This window comes from Parasteatoda tepidariorum, chromosome 9 (assembly GCF_043381705.1).
Source record: "Parasteatoda tepidariorum isolate YZ-2023 chromosome 9, CAS_Ptep_4.0, whole genome shotgun sequence".
NCBI lineage: Eukaryota > Metazoa > Arthropoda > Arachnida > Araneae > Theridiidae > Parasteatoda > Parasteatoda tepidariorum.
The window spans coordinates 60,062,535-60,088,274 of NC_092212.1; the positions used below are offsets into that span (position 1 = coordinate 60,062,535).

The following is a 25,740-nucleotide window of genomic DNA, read 5'->3' on the forward strand; positions in this document are numbered from 1 at the left end:
TTTGAGGAAAAAATTCTTTTATATAAATGAATTAATTTATTTTTTAAAAATAAAATATTAAACTTTATAAAGCTCCTTTTTACATCTTTTAAAAAATAGTAATTTTCATATTACTTATTTTATATATATTATGCTCTTACTTATTACTCTCTTGATATTAATCTTCGCAGAACAAGTCTTTCTTTGTTATTAATATAAGCTAAAGTTTTAAAAGCAACCATACTTATAGAAACATAAAACTAAATGGGTATTAGACTTAGAGGTTGGGCAGCTCCAAGAGCAGGACACATTGACCAGAGGTCCATTGTACCCAAACTCTAAATCATGATTAGCAAGAAAGCCCTATGGCTGAAATAAAATTCAGCAAACACCTTACAGGAACATCTTGCCAGTTCCCAGGCCTTAATACAATGTTGCCCTAAATACTCAAATCTTTTAGCATAGACCTCACAATCACAAAGTATATGTCATGATGTCTCCTCTTCAAGAAGACAACCTCTGCAAAGAGGATTAGTTTCAATACCCATTACATATAGTCTCCTGAGGATAAAGTGTCCAGTGAGAAGACCATTGATCTTCCCCAAGCTGTTGCTGTTTAGCTTTCTTCTTCTTCAGCACGACAGCCCCTTACAGGCCTTGGCTGCCTCAACCACGCGTAGCCTCCAAGCCTCCTATCCATGGCGACTTTTTCCCAGTTGTTAATCTTTATTACTTTGAGATCTTTAGTAGTGTCCTCCAGCCATCTAGTTGGAGGTCTTCCTCTGGCCCGAGATCCAGAGGGATTTATTAAGGTGGCGATTCGTACTGCATTGTTTTCTGGACCTCTCCAGATATGGCCAAGCCATCTTAATCTATTGCTTCGGATGACCTGCACTATTTGTGGCTGTCCATAGAGTCTATATAATTCAAAGTTGAAGTTGACAAGTACTTTAATTAAGTTTTTCAGGGCACCTCCTTTATATAGGGTGCGAAGCTGACATACACTGGGACAGTCACGATTCAGTTCTTTAGCTTGTCTCTGACCGTCTGTGTTTTGCCATTGCTCATGGGCAATTTTGCCGTAGAGCTTGAATATAGATGCCCTGAAAGAAGAGGGAGAAATTTCCAAGGCTGGTTCAGGGCCCCAGAAAATTGCAAAAGAGCCAGCTCGAAATGGGTATTGCTAACTTATAATTATTCAACAGAAAATTATTTCTCACACAGTGTAATCATTTAAAAGTTTTACACCACATTATAAATAGCTTTTTTTTAAATTTATTTTGAACATCAAAAAACAGTTTTAACAAATTTCACTCTAATTATATCTCTTGATAAAACCTTTATCAAAGTTGTCAGACTAAATTAAAACTAAACACATCAACACTTAATATATACCCATTTCTACTATAGCCTGTCAAATGACCGGACTTTGTTTCTTGATTGAATGTATGAAATATGGATGTTAGGAAGAAAATAAACTTTAAAAAAAACTTTATTATAATTAAACAAAAATTGTATAATGCCAATTTTTATGTATTGCAAACACAAAGAATAAGAATTTTTAATTCATTGCTCAACGCATTTTTTACATATAAAAGGTGTTTCCGTTGTACATTTTCCGCAAACATATTTTTTTCTAATTATTCTTATATTTGGAAGATTCACGATTTCAACTAATCGAAACACGCATTACAACGTAATTTCTGATCTGATAAACTTATAAAGTAATAAATTGTTTGCCCGGACAAATGACCGGACCAACGAACAAAATACTAAAAAAAAAAATAATAATAATAATGATAGAATATTAACTTCATATAATTGTTAGAAAAAGTCAGGAAGTCAAATGTGCAAAAACGATAAGATGATAAGCGCATTTTCGATGCAAAAGTTCTTAAACGGTCATTTGACCAGTTATGGTATGTTTAGTGTTAAATCAATCATTATTTATGAAAAATCAAAAGTAATATAAATATCAAACATGATTAGACATGTCTAATTTTATTCAATTAACTACATGAACAAGTTTTTAAAAAAGGATAACTTTCACAATTTCCAAATTTTACCAATATTTGTTGATCAGTTCAATAATTAGTCACAAATTAGAAAGTAATTAAAAGCAATATTGATTATCTGAAAATTATTTAGCATTAAGTGTGTAATTGAATTAATTAATTAACTTGCATTCGTTTAAATGTATGCTTCTTTAGTAACTGTATGCAATAAAGCTATTTCTAAATCCATATTAAAAAAAAAATTGGAACGAAGACTATGAAATCAATGTATCAAACATTAAAAATTAACATCAATTTAATAACATTCTCATTTATTATTATTTAATAATAAATGAGAATGTTATTAAATTGCTTTAAAGCAATATATGTAGGTATTACATCGTTGATTGCTATGACAAGTCATAAGATTAACTGAATCAACTTGTTTATGAGCTGAATAAGTAAGTACACCTGCCATGCTTACTATTCAGTTCATGAATATTTATAATTATCACGGGATAGCACTTAAAATAGTATGTGTGCATTAAAATGCAACCTATGGAGACAAGATTAATCCAAATTTTTTTGTCCTTTTATAACTGTAAGTATGTCATCATGTTCAGTTGAAAACATAAATAACAAAAAAATGATATAAACATTTGAAAACAATAATATTGATGTTTCATAAATTTTAAATCAAAATATTTAAAGTTTCATTCAGTGATTCACTAAAAATAGTTATATATTTGCTGCTTACATTTTTTGTCTTGTTTATGTTAGAAACTTTATAAAAATATTTAAAAGTGTATAAGAGTTTTGATACACACATAACCTATGCATTAACGATAATGCCTTTATTTTTGTGATAAGCAGAAATCACTGCAAAAATGCAGAAGGTGCTACAAATTATCACAGCATCTGCAGTTTATTTTTCCTCTCAAGATTCTCAGATTGATAATACAATTAGTCTTTGATTGACTGCATTGAATTTGCATGCAAATCTGAATCTTTGAAGATTGAGCTGCAGTTAGAAATTCTGCAACCAGGTTTATTTTTGACGCAAAAAAAGTTAGATAATTTTATTGCACTTGAAATACTTATGTAGCAGTATTAAATTATTATTACAACCTGTCATTTGAATGTTGCATAAACAAAAGAATAGAATAAATATTCAAAATCTATGATATCAATATTTTTACATTTAAAATATGAAAATAAAATTAAAATTTTCAATAAGATTCCTTATGATCTTGTCTTAGTGGCTTTCAATTCCTTAATATCCTTAAGTCATATTTATTTAATACCTGATTCAATAGCCAGATTATATAATAATAATAATTCAATCCAATAAAAGAAATATTAGATATAATTAAATTATCCAGCTTTATTAAATAAGTAAACATAAGTGCACAGTTATCAGTATTTTTTGTCACATTATGTCCTATTTTACTGAAAACCATATACACCAGTCACCAGTAAATGTCTTTACCAGGTTCAGCTACAAATATACACAATGTAGGAATGAAATAAACATTAAAAGTTATATTAATGTTTATCATTTCCAATGAAAATGGAAATAATGTTTATCATTTCTAATGCTTAAATCATTCTAAAGAAAAGGCAACCTTCAATAAGGGATCCTTTATAAAAAAGCAATATCAACTTCATAGAAATAATTCAAATGACAGATTATAATAATAATCAAAAGCTGCAACAGAAATACTTCAAGTTACATTTAAAAAAAACTAGCTTTCTGGGCAGAAATAAGTAAATATAATGCATTATCATCTAGGTATATTATTCATATAGAAATCTTTATTTACCTGAAAATATTTTCATCATATCAGTTTTAGCTGTCAACATAAACAACAAAAGAATGTAATGATCATTTGGAAAAAAATTAATGCTTCAAATACTGAAAATGAAAACTAATGTAATTTACATTTAATAACCTTTTAAAAATTAGCAATAATCATAATAAATCGCCGATTCATAATTTTGACAGAGGCAGCGTTTATATTAATAAAACAATCAATAATAATCCAGTAAAGTATTTTAAAAACATTTTGAATAACTTTAATGAGATATTTTTATTAACAGATAGCAGTTGTATAGTAATTGTGTTATTTTATAGTAGTGTTAATCTTATCAACTTACTTGTGAGTCTTATTTTCATAGCTCCGTTCCTCCTAGTTTGTTGATTTGCCATCTTCGGCTTTTTTCAGACGTTACATATAATCCATATGAGAAATGTGAATTGTATGATGTTTACTGTTTTTAAGTAATCCATGTTTTCATGCAAAGCATATCCATAATAACAAAACACTAAAAAAAAATAACAACACAGACACTAAACTATTCGACTTGACGTGACATCACAAAAACATATCTTACTCTCCCACGGGTCGGAATGATACATAAACAATTTTCGTCTGATTGGGAAACAACTTGATGTTGCGCGATGTGAAATATAGTTCTATTTGTTAAATGAAATATATTACAATAAATTTTTTTATAGTTCAATATTGTGCATTGTAGTAGATTGTAATAGCAGTTAAAAAAGCGTTTTTAAAACGTATGAGACCTGTAGTTAACAATGAATAACTTAGAAGCTGTAATTTAAATTCGCAATGTTTAGTCCAGATAACTAGCCCATAGATGGCAGTAGCTGTCAAGTTATTAAAAAGTTGGAGCTGAAAGCCCTAACCATGTTAAATTTGATCTTGCGTTCTTTCAATATAAAATTATTTTCTTATCGGTTTTGAATAATGTAACACGTTTACATAATTTGAACCTTAGGACCTTTCAACAGTTGTGAAAATACTAAATATATTTAACTTGTCTTAAAAAACTTTGGTTCTGCAGGTTATATTAAATAATTACTTTATTTCTTTTTAAATAAATAAAAAAAAAAAAGGAAAACATTGATCTGAAGTAATATACTTTGTAATCTCATTTCACAAATCCTTCAATTCCCTAACTTCTTGTCCCAATTATTTCTTTTTTTTTCTTGAAGAAGAAATAAAATTAAAAATTTTTGTTCAAAATACCTACTTAAAGGGACAGAAATGCCACTTCAAATTCAGATTGCATATTTCAATAAGTAATCAAATGAAAAATACATGAATTTAACTGTAAATCAAGCGTATCTGCTGGGAAAAATCACTCAAGTATTCCCTCACTGTCCCTTGTGCATACTTTTCTCCCCTAAAAAAATGCTTAAAATTGAAAATATTTATGTAAGACAATTTTTATAAGTAATTATAAAGAAAAGATTCATATTGAAATTACTACATAGAATAACTTGAAATTGTAAAAAAAAATTATATTGACACTCAGGACCTACTTTTATTTCAACCTAAATATTCCGTTAGCTTCAGAGAGCAAATTTATCCAACGTCCTGTTAAAATTAGATTAAGTCGAACTTGTCAAAGTGTTTTTAAATGTTATAAACTTAAACCTGTTATTTAAATAAACTGAAGGCTTTTTTTTCAGATATTAAAGAAAGTGAATAACAATGTAAAAGTAATTCCAAAATAGATTTTGTCAACTTTTTTTTTGTTTCTAATGTAATTTAAGTAAAGTTTTTTAGAGAATTATTTTCATTGAAAAGTTTATTTCTTTGAAAGCGATGCTATTATGTAATTTTTTATGTTATGGCTCCTTTTCGTAAAAAAAAAAATTACATTTCATTATTTAAATCAAATTAGATGCTTTTATCTGAAAATAAAAACTTATTATTTTATTCGCAAATTACAAACTAATTTAATTTAACAAGAAATATTTTGAATAAACTCACCGATTATTTTTATGACTATCATTTGAATATCACAAAATTTTGTTTACCGTGGTTTTGAGAGAAAAATGCTTCTTTTTTCAATATTTTTTAAATTATCGAAATAAATTTTATTATGGAAACAAATAAGTTTGAGTTTTTTACAATAAGATTATTTTTCAAAAAATTTAATTTTAAATCTGAATTTAAGTACAAAAAAAGAAAACCAAGAAACTTTTTTAAATAAATAATCTTACTTTATTTAAAAAAAAATATTTTTTGACAATTTTATACAGGGGTTTTAATTCATCCTTTTCTTTCCCTAGATACTCTCCAGAAAAAAGTAAAATCCTCCAATCAGGGGTTCACTCGTATTTCAATTTCCCCCGCTCTTAAAAGATTTTAAATGATCTTAAAACCTTGACCAGATATTTGCTTCCGGTAATTATTATACGTATATACATAAAATGTAAGTTTCAGAAGACTAAGAAATAGAAACTATGGAAGCGAGTGGTGAGAGTAGTTAATGTTTCTCACTTAAAATCCACTCTGTTCTCTCTTTAATTAAATTAATACTAAGGTAATCATAATAATATATAATTCTGATAGTATTAACAATATAAGATAAAATGTTTTTAAAGAGGAATTTTTTTCATTCGAAGGTATTATGAATTTATTTAGCGTGGTGGTAAACTTTGTTGCCATTTGCATATTATAATTAGATCTAGAATAAAGCTTGATTTAGGTACTCACATTTCTTCTTTGGTGAATATTTTCTCTTTACTGCAGTAATTGCTGAAAAACCCCACTGTCATAAAATAAATTAAGAGGGAGAGAAGCCTCATAGCTTATTCCCTCAGAGCAAGACACTCCTATTTAACACACATCTAAAATTCTGTACTTTCAAACTTTTACAAAGCAATATATTAATACTGAAGGATTAATATGCACACATCCTAGGAAACCATGCCTTAAATCATTATTTGGAAAAAGTGAATTTTATCAGTTAGAAGAGTATAGTGTAAATAAATGTATCTACTTAAAAATTTTGAAGTACATCAAAGTACTGGGCAATTGCAATAATTAAAAAAAATACATGTTTCGCTTTATTTTACTTTTCCAATCTATTATGTTAAAAAGAACACACACACAAAATGACATTTCAATAAGGAGTTTATTGATCACACAGTTAAAATAACTTTATTTACAATTTCTTTTTTTAATAAATACTATAAGACACATAAATATTTAAAAGAAATTTAAATGAAAATCTAATTTTTCATATATTGTCACAGCTTAAATTAGCTACTTAAAATTAAATAAAAGTAACATTTTGTCAAATTATTGCATTTATAACTATATACAAAACAAATATAAGAAAAAAAAAGTTTAATAGAAGCACACACTATTAAATAAAAACCTAATTTCTCATAAATTGTCACAGCCTAAAATAAACTACTTGAAATTAAATAAAATTAACAAATTTTGTTAAATTATTGCCTTTATAACTATATAGAAAATAAATAGTCAATGGAAAAAATTTTTACTTTTTTCTTTAAATTACTATATGCGTAACAAACATGAGACAAAAAATAAAATCTTTAGCTTAGATAATTAAATTAAATATACATAGTTTTTGCTATGTTAGTTCACAATATTGTAGTGGTAAAAAAAAGTCAAGAGTTTGAGAAAATTTTGAATAGAGATAAATTGATATGGATTATTTAATTTTAACATTTAAATCAGGAGATTCATGTAAATCAGGAGATATATGTCTACAGTATTTTTCTAGAAAAAACTTAACACAATAAGTTGAATTACTAAATTTCCATAACCTTGTTATGAGGACTCCCATATGCAAGTATGTGTATAGATTGTTAAACTTAACTGATTTCTTTAAAAGCTCTTTCAAACATTAATTTCCTGTTTTTATCTATGTTTATGTTATACATTATTTTCTAGTTTTGAACAAAAGTCATGTGACTGCTTAATTTGTCAACAATTTTTAAATTATATTTATGAAGGAGAGTAAAAAATAGTTGTAAGAATATTATGTATATAAATAAGTACTACATATTGTTAACTATAGTAATAATAATTATAATGATAATTAATACCACAAAAAAATAATTAAATTTCAATAAATTCAAATCAGCATCAAACAATATAAGTATATAATTTTTTCTCTCTAAATAAGGCAAATAAAAACTCAGTTGGGAAACAAAACATGCAACAATAATTTTTAATTACATTTTGTGTTTATATCTTTTAATAATGCATCAGACAGCGTTTCAGGAGTAACTTTAGCTCCGAGAAATTGTTCCACCAATTGGCGTGGTGGCTTAGAGCCCCCATGTGCCAACAGTTCACTTCGATATCGTTTACCTTCTTCTCCATTAAATGGATTGTCCTTAAAATACTGATACCAAGTCCAAGATGCCACAGCACGAGACATAAGATAGGAATAATACTTGGCACCATAACCAACCAGATGGCCAAATCGCAGATGCCAGGCTGTGTTTGGAACATGGGGAAGTCCATAAAAAATACTCTGGATATGGGCAAGCAATTCAGTAGTTGAACCGAAAACTGCAAAATTGTCGCTGTGACAAGCTTGATCAAAGGCAGCATAAAAAACTTGCAGTTGCATCTCACACGCAGAAAACATTTTTTTACAGCTTTGAAGTTTGTTAACTAGGTTAAGAGGGATGGTTTCTCCAGTTTTATAATGCCTTGCAAATTTAGATACAACTCGAGGATCTGATGCAAAATATTCCATTAATACAGAAGGGACTTCTGCTAAATCAGTGGAACATCTAGTTCCAGTAACATGCTGATAAGTAGTTCTAGCCAACATAGAGTGCATGGCATGTCCCATCTCATGAAACAGATTGTCAACCATACAATGAGATAATAAAGATGGCTGGAAGAGTGAGGGATTAGGTAAATTTAACATTAATACTACAATCGGCTTCTGATAGGTATCATCAGAGCACAAGCGACCCCCTTGAATAGTAAAATGACAATCTTGGTTAGGTTTCTTAGGTCTCTCAAAAAAATCACAGTAAATATATCCAAGTATTTCATTTCCTTCAACAACACTAAGTTTTCTTACATCATCATGCCAAATTTCACCATCTTTGACGTCTTCAACTTGCAATGTAACGTTATATAACGCATTAAATATGTAATTTAAACCATCCATACATGCTCCTAGGGAAAAATAAGGTGAATAGTCAGAAATATTCATGTCAAACTCGTTGTATTTTGATTGGGCTATGAGATAAGGTACATCCCAAGGCATTAAAGCCTGTGATTTCTGACTACATTCCTGCTTCAATTTCAAGAGATGATTGTAATCTTCATTGGCATTAGTTTTTATCTTTTCATTTGTAAGTTTTAGAAACTCATGAACAAACTCTGGAGTACCAGCAATACTCCCTCGGACAGCACGGTGGGCGTATGTTGGAAAACCACACAATACGGCTAGCTTTTGTCTAGCTTTTAACAATTCTTCAAGCAGTTCTTCTTGTTGCTTCTCAGGATAAAGAAAAATTTTATATGCAGCTTCTCTAAGAAATTCATTTTTGGAATCTGAGAAAAGATCACCCACAACAACAGTATCACCATCACCAGAGAAACTATGACGGATGGACTCAGGCAACTGAGATTTAAGAACAGTTCGAGGATTCAGAGTTCGACTCATAAAATGTGACCCAACATGCAAGATATAATCATTAAACTGGACTATCTTCTCCCTGGTTTTCTTATCTAGATGTATTCCACTTTGCTCAAAATCAAATAAGAAAAGATTAGCTATGTAATTATCAGTATCATCAGTAGCACAAACATCTCCTTTTTCAACAACTTGTTTTAACTTCAGATAAAGGTCTCTGTTGGTGTTTAGTTCTTCTACTAAATTACTAATTGAAATCGAAGTTTCTTTGGCGGCATATGCAAATCTTTCTTGGGGATGCCCAATGCGTACGAATTCGGCAAGATCAGCCACTTTACATAAAGTATCCGATAACTCATCAAATACTGTAACCATTTTCCTTTTGCGCGTTGTACCGAGTATTTCCTGGATCATTACTTCAGATTTGGAAATAGCATTATCTTTAAGAAGATAAAATCCATTGGGTTCTTGAAGTTCACTGTGTTTAAAGAGTCCAGTGTTTTCTCCTAGAAATTGTGATTTCAAGGATTTCACTCTGTTTGGCCGGGTATTAAATGCTGAAGCAACTGAAGACCACGTTGTTAAATGTTTATTAAAATAATATGGCTTTAACCAAGAAGAATTTAGAAACATATTTAAATTTTTATTTATACGCATTTTTAGTGTCTTTGAATGAAAACTCTAAACTTAGAATGTATTGCTTTAAGTAACACTTTAATTTATTTATAAAAACTAATAAATATAAACTTTGATTTTTGTAAAACTTAAAGAAATTCTTATGAAAATCAAAGTTGAAAAATACAGCCCATTACATAATACTATAAATCTGCAGGAGTAGTTTAAAAATAGAAAAACAGTATTTGATTATAGAGTTTATTTAAGAAAATAATATATTTCTTATTATCTTGTGTTTTCATCAGAAGAAAAAACTATTAGTTGGTAGTAGTATTTATGCAGGATTTTGTCGAGCAGTAGATGTGTTTTATTTACGTTCCTTCATGATTAGGGCTGTCTGATAAATATTATTAACCATGTGAGATTAAGTTAGCTTACAGCTTTTTAAAACGAATAGTTCAATATATTATGAATCAATCTTTATTTAAACAGAATAGTAATTATTTATAGACAAAAAAAGTTTCCTTGAAAAATCAAACTTTCTTAACTCTACTTTTGGTAAAAATGATTTCATGACTTAAATTAATATTTTATCGGGATAGTATAAGCATGAACTGAAATTAAGAACTGAGCAGAAGTGGAGCTAAAATTATGATAGTTGAACTTTCTAAAAATTTAAGAAAAATAAAAATATCTGTTTTTGGAGAACGTTATTGTAATTTTTTAAGTGATATTTATTCTAAATTTTGTAATAAAAAAGTACAAAGTAATCCTTACACATCCCACTGAAACTATGCGCATTGATAGATTTAAATGGAATCATTTAATGAAACTTTTGAGAAGTAAATACAACTTGATTAATAGGACCTTCCATATTTATTGCTTTTGTCTTAATGTGATGGAAATATTCCGTAGATATATTATGTGTTCAGCTTTCGCACTGTGATTTTAAATGCGATCACTAGCTGTTTCAAAATATTAACTGTAAAATGTGTAAATGTAAAAACGTTTTGTGCTAAGTTGTTAATACTACTAAGTTTCCTATATTGTTTTTTGCTAATTATTTAAGCAGGCAACATATTTTGTAGTTATAAATTTTTTTCGGATTTTTTTTTTCATTCTTAAGCTTTTCTTTTGTTCTTATGATTCAGAGAGTTTATGTTATTCCTTTATCAAAAAAACGTTAAACTGCAACAATCAAATCTTGAACATTTTTCTAAAATTTTATGCGTGTTTTCTTTTGATTATATATATATATAGGTAATTGTTATTACATTTTGAAATACATTTTTAAACTCTTCTTTTTATTTTGCCTTAAAGTATTTTTTTAAAAAATCCTAAAAGCATTTTAAACCAAATTAGGGTATAATAAAACTTGTGAGTGGATACTTTAAAATTAGTAATCTCACACATGAGTTTAATTTAAATTTTATTATAAAAGTGTTAGTTCTAAATTTAACAATAATAATCAGCAATATTAGACAAAGTTGTACAATCTTAAAAAATTTTTGTCTGATGGAATTTTATTTCCTTGAGTTAATCTGCCACTTCTTATAATATATGCTTTAAAAGTCTTAAACTGTAGTTGATTTTTTGTCTAGTGATAACTAAATGCTCCAATGAGTTTTTGTAAACAATAAAAATGAATGATAAATATTTTTGATTCTCTGTACATTATAATAAAATAAGAAAAATAATTTATTTGTTCTTTTTATTTGAAAAAAATTTGATATTTATGAAATGCTAAACTTTCAACTTATAGGAAAGTTAATGATTTGGAAGCTTAACTTTTTCTTTTTTATTTCAGAGCTATTGAGTTCCTTTCTATGATTCAAACTGTATGTGAAAGGAGACGCTCTCAAGTGGAGCAATTGAATTTGAATTATTATACTATATACCTCAAGGACAGGTTAGTACTGTTTAGCAATAGTGTCAGTTAAATATTTACTCTTCATGCTTTATACTTGTCTCCTTAATAAAATTTAACTGCTTTTTAAATATTCAAAAAATTTAAAGCATTTATGTACAATGAAAGTTATTAAAGAGTTTTCAAAATGTAATGTTCTTGATATTTTTATTCAGGAAAGAAGAAGTGAAACTCAGGAAAGAAAGAGAATCTCAGAAGAAATGTGATTTAAAGAAAATTGAGACTGAAGAAGAAAAAGCTGGTATGATCAGTGGTCAGAAGTAGTTTGCTACAAGTAGTGAAACTACTGTAGTAGCTACTTTTTGTGTAGTTTGTAGTGTAGTGTACTACTTTAAAAAAAAAATTAGTGTAGTGAATAGGACGATAAAAAACACCCCTGCAGTTTGTAGAAATTCCAGGCAACTACTTTTAACGTTAGTTAAGTGAAGAAATAAGGTTAATAATTTTTCGAATCTGATTCATAAAAATCTTTGCGGTTTTGCCAATGAACGCAATGAGAATGATCCTGTAGCCAAGTCTTAATAAAGAATTGCATATTACTAACATTTAAACTGGCTATTATGAATGCTAGCCGGTCCTGCAGTTGACTGATCGATAAGACACGGTTCCCAGCAGCACCGAAGTCAAGCATCACTGGCTACAGTCAGTGTGCGTGTGGATGACCACTTGGATCAGCCTGCGTAGGGACCGAGGGTGTGCGGTATGGGTCCTCGTTAAACTGTTCTACCGTAAAGTGCTCGACTTCACATGCAGGTCGTCGGGCTACCGAAGCGGGGGTGCCATCCCCTCTGCAGAGGATCAAAATTGCGATGGCATGTCTTCGGATCATCCTCAGGGATGTTTCCCAGACCGTCGCCAATAGCCCATTGTGCAGCTCTAGTGCAACGTAAATGAACAACAACAGCGAATGCTAGCCAACTTATCACTTTGGCCACTCCTACAAAAGCAAATTTACATTCAGTAAACATTGATGTTATTTCAAATGGAAAGGAATTTGTTTTCTTCGTTATTTTCGATGTGCTTTATTTCTTAAAACAAATTAAAGAGCATTAAAAAAATAACAATTTTGTACATACTTAATAATCTCAATCGTTTTTTAAATTAAATATCCCTTATGAGAAAGGCGTAAATAGTTTAAAGAACAAATTCATAAATGCTTAAGAATAACAAAATGGTTCTTAAAACATCAATACATATTTCTTAATAATTCCTCTTGTTTAAATAAGCCAATTTCATATTCAAAACCGTTTTTGACATATTTGTAAATTAAATTCTCTAACAAAGTTTGTCTCTTAGAAGTAGTGACTACATTTCAGAAGTAGTTTGTAGTCACTACATTTAAAAAGAAAGTAGTTGTAGCTGTAGTTAACTACTTTTGTAATAAAGTAGTTAATTACAAAAGTAATGTAGTTTGCCGACCCACTGGGTATGTTTAATTAAATGTTATGAGACACTAACAGGCTATAATCTATTTCACTTTAAAAAATTTTAAGGGTTCGACAAATGTGTATCAGTACTAATCCATAAAACATGGAGCCACAAAAGTTTAGTGTGAGAGGGGGCACACTTTTTGTTTTTAAAAATGTGTTCATTTATTTTAAGTCTTGTGTATATATGCATATTTATTTTTTATATGTATTAATATTTATAATTGTAAGTATAAAAATTTAAATTAACAGTTTTCTGCAAACAAAAAGTAGGACCCCTCACGCTGTGCCTATGCCAGGCCAAATTTAATGTGGACAATCTTAGTGAATTGTATATTTTTACTGATAACATTTTATTTCATAAGCTCATTTTCAGTTCACTTTAAAGAATATAAATCAAAATTCGTATTGACTTATTTTATAAATTATAATTATGACAAATTATTTGATAAGTTATATAATTGCAAGTTACATTTTATTTATTTAATGTATGTGTAAAATCAAGTGATTTTTTTAACTTTTAAGGATTTTTTTTTTGTTAAAGTTATTATAGCTTGAAAAAAGTGCTATAATTTTTTCTGTTTGAGAGGGAAGTAGATTTCAAACCAAAAAAAATATTCTGCGGAAGTATTGAGATCTGAGAATTTTCTGCACTCTTTGGTAAAAATTGGCTCTACTGATTTCGTTATTACCCTTGCATGTATCTGTATTATATATTTATGTACATTGTTATCAAAATTTATAAATCATGTTACCTTTTATTTACAAGTCAATATACTATTATTTTTTGCTTTTATTATATTTTCTACAGAAATTGATGGCTTGGAAGTGCTTGCTTTAGCAGATTTAGTTTTACAAAAAGCTCAAGTTATCAGAAGTAAAAGCAAAGTAATGATATTGCACTAATTTGTTATTTTCTACATTGGTTTCATGTAAAGTTTTGTATGAATCTTTCCTTCGCTAAATCATTTCCTTCTAACTCAATCCAAGTTTCTTCAGTTGTTATATTAATTAATTGTTATTCTTTTGATATAGCAAAATTTTTTTAATGTATGTTAACTCATTATTTATTTGTTTATATTATTTCATTTAAGTTATAAATTATTTTTGTTGTGAACAATTGTTATTATTTAAGGGATATCAATTTGTAACATGAAATTTACTATGATGCATAATTTTAATTTAGGAATTCAGTTTGGACGTTAAAAAAATTTATCAATATATGCAGATGTTACTTTTTAAATTAGAAACTAAAGCAATTTTTTATTGTATTAGTTGAATGTTGTACTACAATTGTTGTGCTGAAATTTGTTACTAAGATTTTTTATCTCACTTTTAACAATTTTCTATCTATGTATTTAAAGTTTTAATAATTATTTTCTTTAGGGCTGTTAATTTTGTACTCGTGTTGTATTTTAAATTTATCATTAAAACATTTGTAGTTAATTATAATGCTTAAAATTTAAACTGGATTGTATTTTAATTATTAATTTTAAGCAAGAAATGCAGATAGACTTATGATACTGAATTATATTTGATATTTGTGATTTTTGAAATTTATACTAAGTTATAAAAGGAAATAGGACTTTTTGTACAATCCTTTCACAGAATTTAAATTAATAAAAACCATTCCTACACAAAATTAAGTTAGTAATAACTATCATTTCTTGACATTTCATTTTATAAAAATGATCCCTTTAAAGTATTCTTTGCTTCCAATTCTGAAACTTTAGCACAAAAATGCAAACTGAACTTGTCCATAAATAAAACATGCAAAGTAAAGCTCGCATTTGTGAATGAAAGTTTATAAGTAATGTTTGAACATATTTTTATCCAGACACTATTTACACTTTTTTGAAATATGGCATTCTCTACTTTTAAAATTATTGAGATACATACCTATTATTCAGCTGTGGCTAATTATCTCTAAATATAGTTAGTTTTATGTCTCTAAAGTTTTGTTATGGTTGATAGTTTTGTTATGGTCTCNGCTTTATTACAGACTCAAATTTCTTTTAGTAGTTTCAGAAAATTATGAACACCCCCCTTAAAAAAATTTTGCGTACGCCACTGGTTGAGAGGATAAAATGCCTGTGTCATTTTTTTTTATAAGGCATTGCAAAAAAAAAAAAAGTAAAGAACGGTTTTTCTTACTATATTTTCTCAATTTGCTATAAATATTTGATTCAAAATAAATACTTTTAATATTTTTGGTAAAATATATTGACTGTTAGAATTAAGCTTAAAGAAATGTTTTCGAAAATAATATAAATTTTTCAAAATTATATTATTTTCAAAAAATGGATCACAAAAAAAGAAATTAATCCAGAAGCACCTCTGTTATAGTGATTTTTCAAAGTGTCATTTAAAACAAAATTTTTGCCTATGAATTTTGTGGTTTAGACTGAATTGCATTTTTATTTTCAGTTTTCATCACAACTCTTATCAACACTTACAACCACATCTTCAGAATCCATCTTGTGTAATGAGAAACAAAATACAACAACTATGAAGATGACTATCACTGCAGATTCACAAAATCATATGGCGTTACTTCGATGTAACAGTGCCCCTAATGCCTTTACTTCAAAATTACGAAGAGGACTTCAGTCTAAATCTGTTAATGATTTTACCTCAAAAACAGAACCCTGCACATCAAGCTCTATCTCAAACTCTAAAAAACATCCTACGGCTCAAACTTTATTTCGGCAGAAAAACACTTTGCTCAATTCAAATGTTGGATGTATATCAAGCAAAAATTTCAAAGATTTGAAATGTTTAACTGTAAATAGTTCTCTTAATCAACATAAAAGAAAGGATAAAAGTTCCATCAAAGGTGAAACCAACTCTTCAGGTAAAAATATGTATTTAAGTTATAAAATATATGCATTAACATTTTTATTATACAATGTACTTGTTATATATATATAAAATATAATCAGGTTTAGATTTTTTGGATGCATACATACATGAGTGAGTGTTGTAAATTTTTGGCGCAAGAGCCATAGTTTGGCTATACCGCGCCTAAAACTAGATTAAAAGGTCACATAACATAGTTAAAATTAAAACACAAGGTTAAAAACTACGTATTTTAGTTCAAATCCAAATACGAGGTTAAATTTGAAGAATCTTGGTTACAATCAAAACAACTGAAGTAATTTGGCTAAAATCAATATAATTAGATAAAACTGGTTAATTTATTAAAATTTGAACTAAATCGAATTATAAAATCTGATGTCTTTAAGGTAAAGCATTAAGTTAGGATGAGGTGGGTCTCCAAGTAAATACAATAAGGTTGGAAAGTAGCAGTTAAAGTACTGGCTTCTTTTCAATTTAAATTTTAAACACCGTGTCAAGAAATGTTTAACAGTAAGAGGTACATGGCAAAAATTGCATGTTGGAGCAGTTTCATTTAAAATTAAATGTTTATGCTTTAAACGAGTATGACCAATTCGCAATCTGTTAATGAGGACTTATGATTTTCTGTTTTGGTAACATGGTGTAAATGGTTTAAGTAATGGTTTTATTTCGTGCAGTTTGTTATTTAGTTCACTATCCCAGTCAACTTGTCTTTGCTGCGTCAGTGAATCCGCAATCAATTTTTGAACATCATGTAAACTTAGTGATTTATTAGAGAGATTGTGTGTTGACTTGGCTATTGAATCAGCTTTTTCATTACCTGGAATGCCTACATGGTTTGGGATCCAAACAAATATTATTTCAAAGCTATTGTTACTGAGGTTTAAATATGTATTTATTATATGATGGAGCATACATACATGAAATTTCATGGTAGTTTCAGGGGTAAAATAAACTCTTTTCAGATAAAATGTATGCATTGATTATTTTAAAATATATCTATTTATAATATATCTTTTTATAATATATCTATTTATAATTTAGTATTTTCGGATTTTCCATAATGGATAATCAAGCTCTAATTTTTCAGAAGCATGTGTAAGTAGAAACACATAATGGTCTCATAGTTAACAATTCTTTTAATATTAATGCAATCATTCATAGAGTATTTCATTGCTTAGAAGTAAAAATAATTAATTAAGATTCATTAATTAAAACTTAGAAAACAGAAAATGTGCTCAAAAATTATAAAACAAAAGTTTTAACTGTGTAATACTTTAAAAATAGCAATAAAATTATCATTTAATTTGTGATGCTTTATTTCCAATAACTTATTATACTAGTAAATTCATAACATGAAGAAAATTTTTCTATGTAAATTATTCTATTGTATAATAAAAGCGAGTAAGATGAAATTTAATTACTATTTATTCTGTGACTGAAAAAAACTTAAATCTGCATTTCATAATATAAATGTTTCATGAAAGTAGTAAATTTATGTTTTTGCTCTGTGTCTTACTCTGTTAAAACTATCAATGATGTGTGTCCTTTAATTTTTTTTTTTTTACTATCCAACAATATTTGTGAAAAAAAAAGATTAATCTGTTTGAATGTCCCCTTGTATATGTCCCCTACTTTTCTTTAAAAAAATTTAGATTTATTTTTATTCTTTTAAGCAAAATTTATGAAATGTAAATTTTTAAATGGGAGGAACAAACTAGTGATTAGCCACATTTTATCCAATGCTAAAATTTTTACAACAAACTATTTCTTAGTTTTGTTATCAGATCGATACTTTACAAGTTACTTAAATTTCCTCTTGATAACAACGCAACGTTTAGAAATATTTTATTGCTTATAAAAGTCTTCTATGTATTTCAGTAATTTTCTATTTTCTGAATTGATAAAAATGTAACTAAAATTATTTTTATTATTTGCTTTATTTATAACACTTATTATATTTTTAAAAATGACTTTTTTTTCCTTCTGATCTCTTATCTGAGTCAGTGTAACCTATATCTGACTACTGCTGTAAAAACACATCATTTCGCAATGATGTAAAATGTACTTTTATGGGGGGAAAAAGGTCGGGCATTTATGCTTTGACTAATTTTATTTTTTTATGTGGACTATCTTTTTAGCTTTAAAATGTAGCTATTTGATTTCAGATCAAAATGTCAATACAGTCAATTCTTAATGTCTCGAAATTGGACACTTAGTACAAAAAATTATTAATTAAAGAAGATTCTATTACTGTTTGCTAAAAAAAGTTTCTGACTTTTACCTATTTTCTTAAAGTAACCATATCAAATAATGATCCTCTATTAATTTATACTACTTAAGAATTGTTAAACAATGTGCTGCATGGAATTTCAAACTCTTTTGCAGTTTCCTTTTTCAAACCTTCTTCCACTTTAACAAGGCTTTGCTCTATACATCTATAAAAAGAATATTTAATTTTCTTTTATAACTATTATTTTGAACCAAAGACTCACAGAAGATCTCACCTTCAAAATATTATTTTAGAGTGATTTCTAATTTTAGCAGTTTTAGGTAACTTGAATAAAAGTAAATAGACATAAATTCAGATGCTGTTTCTTTTACCTGTTATTGCAATAGTTTGGATTATAGGAATTTCTGAATTCTTCAAAACCATTGGCATGATGAATCCTTCTTAAAATTTATTTAATTAACCATTCAATCGAAACCAACAACCTCATTCATTTCTTCATTAACTGTCGTCCCTTTCATGAATTTATAGAATAAAATAGCAGTAGAAAGAATCATCGCATGTGCATTACAATACTATTAACTGAAACAGATAAGAAAAAGAACAAGTTTTTTTTAACTTTCCTTTAAGGATCAATAGAAATTTAGTTTTCATTATGTTCCTTGTAATCGATGCATTCTTTCTTTCTAAAGTTTACGTGATGTTTTCCAACTGAAGCTTTAATATTTTTATTTGATTTTATGTATTTAAATTTTTGATGGTATTTGTCGAATTTTTTTTTTAACTTATCAGGAGAAGAGCTTAAAAACTACAAAACAAGGTTCTTTTTGAATTAAGAAACTTGAGCAGATAATTTTTTCCTTCAAGTTATTAGGAAATTTGTGATACCAAAGTTTGAGTTAGATAGGTTTAACTATATTTATTCTAATAATATATTGCTGTGAATACAAATGTCTTATTCTTCAAGATTTTAAGAATGAAATAATTCAGTTACTATTCCTCATCTTTTCCAAAAAAAAAACAAAAAAAAATTTTCATGATGGGATAGCAATTCCCAAATTTTTAGCTAGTTTAGATTTTTAGCAATTTCAGCTTAAGACAATATTTAACCTTTTTGCTTCAGGGGTGGCTTTGTTTGAAACGTTCGCTCAGGATAAAGCAGTAGCGAAAGGAATTATACTGCAAGATGGGGTTTTGCACCACTAAACCTAAGTTTAGAATAATGAAAAAAATAATGAAGTTTTAGTCCTACTACCTTAATTTTGGGTATCATTTTAGATTATTACATAATCTGTCATATACACTCAAACTAGACTTTAAAAATGTTTTTCCTTCAATTTACATGTAAATACATTAAAAAATTTGTTTACCTTTCAGAAATAATTTTTGAAAGTGCTATTCCAATTATTTCAAAGTTTTAATTGTCGAAGCACATTTATATACTTTCAAATTAATAAAAAAAACATGCCAAAAGGTTATTTACAAGAAGAAATAACAAAATTTAAAGTGAAGATTTAGTATAGAAAGTCTCGAACCACAGAGAAACGCTAAGTTGTATATTGCATGATTTGTAGGCGTAAAATGTTTGTTGCATTTTTCTTTCAGCACGGTTTGTGAGCAAACTATGCGCTTTCTCTGGCTTTTTTCTCCCTTTTTGTTTTCCTTTCTCTTTTTTGTCATATGAGTATATTCCTCCTTTGATAAATAATAGTTTCTCGACATAATAATCTGGAGTAAGAAGGAGAAGGGAGCAAAATATTTCTGAACACAATAAAAACAGTAACAAAAATGATGCTGAAACCTTAAAAGACCTTCACATAGTATCAAAAAAAATTTAAACAAAGTTTCAGAGAGCTATCAGAAGCATGTTTATATCATATGGAAGTTAAAGAGCCGACTTCTGTTAGTTTAAATTACAATTTCTCCCCTCCCTAGCCACAGTTGATGATCAAAATGCCAAAGACCGTCAGAATATGATCAATCTGGACGATCAGAATACTAGAGCTGCGTTTAGTTTTGTAATGGACACAGAGTGCATCTAGTGGTCATAAAAAATTGTTTCAGCATGTATGCACTGCTCTTTCACTGGGCTAGTTCTTCAACAATGCATGGGTGAACCGCCCGGTCCTGAGATAAGTTCGTATGAAATGCATATATGATTTGCCTAGCGGGAAGTGTTTAAGTACTTCATAACAATGTTTTGGATTTTAATTTTAGTAAGTCTTCAAGATTTCATAATGGATCCTTTAATATTCTAGTGTATTTATATATTATATACTAAGTTGTTGATATTTTTATTATGCTATATACCATTCTAAGTTGCTTATTCTACTTAGATTAGGTGCATCTGAAAACCCACATCATCATCCTCCTCCTTTGACATATCAATCTTTTAAGCAGGATCTAACCAGTAAGAGCTTTTTATTTATTGTGTTACATATTATTTTTATCAGCATTTTTTAAATGAATAAATATTTTTCTTGTAAATGCAGAGTTAATTTTTTTTATCTCACTTTTTGAAGAAAAATATTAAAAAATAAATAACTTTAGGAACAGCTTGCTATATGTAGTTATTAAAATGTACGAAATTATGGAAAGATTAAATATTTTTTAATTGCAAAAAGAGGGACGAAGCAAATTAAATCATAGTACAAAAAAATATTGTGAAGTATGAGAAAATAAATTTAACTTTAAAAATTTAATAAGAATAAGTGATTTTTAAGGTAATGAATCTGGGAGGAGTGATTAACGGATTTATTTGTGAAAATTTGTTTTTAAAACTAAGTATTTGATTTTTATACCTGTTGTTTTTGAGCCTCTGTTTCATTACAATTATTGTTAGTTAATTAATATTGAAAGTATCATAATCTGAAAATTTTATGTGTCAGCTTATCTATTTCTAAAGACCTCTTTTTACAAATTTCTATTTATTTTTTAGAAAAATGTTGTCTAAAATCAAATTTCCAATTTCCAAGCAGTGGTTTTTGGTATTCTTTCATTAATTTTAAAAGTAAGTACAATGATTTCATGAAGTATTTAATGCATATTAAAAATTAGTTTCTTTCTTTTTGAATTATTTCGAAGTTATGTTTATCCTTATTATTTTATGCCTTATTTTTTAATGTTATTTAATTAGGTACTGAGCTTAAGTCTTTAAGCTGATAACAAATATTTTTTTATGCCAGTTTTTTTATTTTTAAAGTAAATGAGTTTGTGTCTTTTTCGAGCTCTTCTTTTGTCCTATGATAAGAACCTATTTTTTGTACAATGCGTAACTATGTATACAAAAGCATTCCATAACATTTGAAAGTGCAGTAAGTTAAAACTGCTTTGAAGGAAATGTTCGTGTAATTAAAAATGTTAAATAGGAGCAATTTTTACTTCTTTAAAGATTAGATACTTATTTTTATTTTAATGCATATTTATAAAAATCATTAACTTTTTACATTAATTTGATTATAATAACAAAAAATTACATCACTTCCGATGCACCTGTTTCAGTTAACTTTTTGGCTCGCCACATGCTCTATCCAAAAGCAATATAATAAAGTATGACAATATATAAAGTATCCAAAGAATGTAATAAAGTGAAGCAAATTAACTGCGAAGTTCTCGTTAAAATGTCAATTAACTTTACAAACAAGTGGAAAAAAAATTTCTATTGTTTTTGTTTTTTTAGTATAATGGATATTTTGTGACATATCAGAATTTAACTTTTTGAAACTCAACTTCAGTATTATTCTGGAACAAAAAATATATTACAATTAAATGTATTTTAGTATAATTTCATTCAAAAAATTCAAACATATGCAATATGAAATTAATAAATGCGACAAAAAGAGTGAATCAATACAACTAAACGTAGCAAAACTTTTTAGAGTTGTGGATAAGTGCAGTTTCTTTTTATGAACTTTGAGTAAATATGTTACTTGCCATTTAATAGCTTGTTAAATCTTTGAAATGTTGTTAATTTCACTCATTATAATTTTTTTCTTCCTTTTCTTGATAATATCTGTTACTATACTGTGTATTCATATAATTAATTTTTTTTCTTTACATAATAATATATTTACAGACAAAGAATCTCTTATGGGTTTGTCTAAATGCAACTCCACTGAAAATTTCCGTAGAGTAGTGAATCTAATGTTTGAAATTCAGGAAATGATGATGTGGATTGACCTTCTGAGTTTCATTGGAGATGAAATCTTTCCAAGTTTAAAATTTTTAAAGAAAAGTGATAAGTAAATATTTCTGATTCTTATCATTATCTACTAAGTATAGGGATACCATTCACAGCGGTTTGTTCTAGACAGTGTCTCCATAATTTTAAATTATAAATGTTTGCATAACACTCACCTCCTGCTATGAAAAATCATATTACTGCTCATTGTTCTGCTGTGAATACATCCACCTTAACTAGACTTTACATTCACTTTAAATGATCTCATGCAAACTGGTTTATCGCTTAGATGTAATCTGCAGAGCACTTCTTTTGCCTTATTTTATGACATCGAAGTGTGGAGCTTTTATTGCTACTAAACTCCTGGCGCAGTGAACCGTGTACTATTTACTTTTGGGCAACCTTTTTAAAATATAACTCATAGTGAATATGATGTTATATTTTTGAAATAATTAATTCTTAACTATATTTTCTAAGAATATTATATTCTATCTACCTGCTGGTAAAAAAATAGAAAATAATTAAAATAAGTAATTAATAAAGACAAATAATTAATAAAGACAAAAAGTTAGAAGACAGAAGTTTTAGTACTATAAATAAGTACTTATTTAAGTACTATAAGTATAAGTACCAAAAAGCAGAGTAAATTATATATTTCACATTTTTTTGTATTCTATGTTCAAGCACTGATTATTGTTTCTAGTATTGATACATTTCTGCCTAATTGTTTTTGTGTTATTTTTCTTATTGATTATTTTATCACTAATAATTAAATTGGTTTGGCAAAAGTTACATTAGTGCAACACTAATACGCTATTGGCGGCATGACAGTTCGTGATTCATTCTTATTGATGTACCGAAAGACAATATTAGTGCATGTGTGTACCAACTACTACAATTTAGGTCGGTGAACAAATAGTGATAATAATAACAGAACCTTGACACCACACTCTGCAACTGACTTCTCCAGTTTTGAAACCACTAGGAACATTGCAGTGAATTTTGAACTATTGAGACATGATCAGAAAAAGTGCTAATAGATTGCATCATCCATCCTTGTTACTCCAACCCATAAACATTTCACAAAAAGTTATATTTCATTGCAAAATTGCACTGAAATATTCTTTAATTCAACATAATTGAACTCAGTACTTCTAAAATAAATGTTTTTCTGAAATTTTCCTAAACCTGCTTCTGCTTGAACCTGCTTTTTTAGTAATCACTGATTATTATTGCCTTTTTAATAACACAAATACCTGAACACATTATGAAATTTAAAGCACATATTTATTTATATGTTTTTACTATGTATTTGAGTGCCTGATTAAGCCTAAATTTAACATATAAGTTAAAAAGTAGTTTTCATACATCTATATTTTTATTTTTGCATTTAATATATTGACTTATACTGCACAAAAAAGGAATAACATCAATCTAAAATCGGAGAACATAACTTTAAGCTCTTGATGATGAATTTTTACTTTCGATAATATCTAAGTAGCAATTTTCAATATTTGTTTTCCACTTTGCAAACGGAAAAAGAACTCTATTTAAATAAATGCATGGGTTAAAAAAAATTCTTGATCCTGGGAAGCTCTAGTAAAAAATAACGTGAATGGTATAAAACTTTTTTACTTTAACTTAAGCTACATAATTTAGGTAATTCATGACTTCATTATAGTGAAGAATTTATAATATATTTTTTGAATAATTATAAGTTATTATTTTATTAAAGTAAATTTTATACTGTTTGTCTACAATAAAAATCTAATTTTAATAAGCTCAAGGAAAACTGTCCGAAACTACTCATATTAAAATATTTTTCCTATGTGTTGCATTTTGTGTTGTTGTTTTTTACATTGTTATAATACACTATATTATTTATATCATTTTATTTTTTTCATTTATATAAAAAAAAATTGTGTCACTTTTAATTATATTTATTTTAATTTGCTATAGGAATGTTGTTCGTCTATGTAGTTATCTATCAAGCATTTACCATGAAAGTCTTCAAAGAAAACCTATGTTAAATTTTGATTGATAAAATTGAATTATTATTAATTTATGTGTCAATATTGTTGATAACTGTATTTATCTATCCTAAAGTTGTACTATTATTATTTGTTTGAATTTAATTTTTGTTGACATTATTTAGATATGTAAGGTATTCATAATTAAAGTTTTATAAAGTATTGAACAGTATAATTTAATGTTATAAATTTAGTCATTTTGAAATAGAAATAATTATTCATGACAATAGGTGGAAAAGTTTGTAAAGAACTGAATGAAAAAAACTGAAAAACTGGTTAAATTGAAAGAAAAAAATTTTTTTTCCTCACCTCCCTATTACTTGACTTTTTGACCTATGAGCCTTGAAATAGTTTCAAAATGAAACTTCCCTTACTTTTCCACATCTTATATGATACTCATTATGTCTTCAAATAAATTGTGCTTGCTCAATCTTAAAAAATGCTTCCAAAATTTTGAAATTTTCAGGCTGTGTAACGTGGCAAATTCCGAGAATTTCTGAGAAATATCACTGAAATGTTTTATTTTTAAGTCAAATACATTTTAAATTCTTGACAGAAAGATGAATTATTTGATAATTATAAGTCTTAATTTTTTTTAGAAGGAAATGTATTTCTCTCTCCCTCGTGTAATTGTGTAAATTCATCCCTAGTGTAAATTCATTTATTTATTTATTTATTATTTTATTCCTTGCTGCCAAAGAAGTTTTTTCAGATTTGCTCTGCATTAAGAAAAACACATTTAGTCTAATTTGTACTAATCTAAAAATAAAAAAAAAGGTTTCTGCATTGTGTATTATTGAATGGTACAAATAAGAAAATAATTAATAGAAAGCATTTTCGAATGCACGCATAAATATAAATAATATTTTCAATAAAAAATTAAATAAAAATGTTATGACATGTTTTTAAATACATAAATCTTTAGTATTTATTTAATATGAGAGTATATGAAAAAGTCTAACTTTGTTTTAACATGTACTGTTAAAGTATAGTTAAAATTTGTGTACTTGAGTTAATACCATACCATTTATTTTTTTTTTTTGGGGG

At 27.4% G+C, this 25,740-nt stretch overlaps 3 protein-coding genes across 3 annotated transcripts in view; 1 reads left to right on the forward strand and 2 right to left on the reverse strand.

Annotated features, from left to right (window-relative positions):
• The window catches only part of LOC107438073 (SMAD specific E3 ubiquitin protein ligase), a 72,709-nt gene extending 68,161 nt beyond the window's left edge, over window positions 1-4,548 (reverse strand). Inside the window, exon 1 of the mRNA XM_016050243.4 lies at window positions 4,131-4,548. Coding sequence (XP_015905729.1) covers window positions 4,131-4,182 — 52 coding nt within the window. The 5' untranslated portion in view covers window positions 4,183-4,548. The remainder of the gene's footprint in view (window positions 1-4,130) is intronic.
• A 2,356-nt stretch (window positions 4,549-6,904) lies between these two features.
• LOC107438074 (mitochondrial intermediate peptidase) lies at window positions 6,905-10,651 on the reverse strand. The gene has a single exon (XM_043052486.2). It carries the CDS (start codon window positions 10,080-10,082, stop codon window positions 7,992-7,994), a length of 2,091 nt encoding a protein of 696 aa, XP_042908420.1. The 5' UTR covers window positions 10,083-10,651; the 3' UTR covers window positions 6,905-7,991.
• A 22-nt stretch (window positions 10,652-10,673) lies between these two features.
• LOC107438075 (uncharacterized) lies at window positions 10,674-25,427 on the forward strand. Its single transcript, XM_016050245.3, has 9 exons — window positions 10,674-10,882; window positions 11,848-11,949; window positions 12,123-12,208; window positions 14,206-14,282; window positions 15,822-16,248; window positions 20,825-20,893; window positions 21,422-21,493; window positions 22,559-22,724; window positions 24,623-25,427. The coding sequence occupies exons 1-9, from the start codon at window positions 10,854-10,856 to the stop codon at window positions 24,702-24,704; spliced, it is 1,110 nt and encodes a 369-aa protein (XP_015905731.1). The 5' UTR covers window positions 10,674-10,853; the 3' UTR covers window positions 24,705-25,427.
• The last annotated feature ends 313 nt before the right edge of the window (window positions 25,428-25,740 follow it).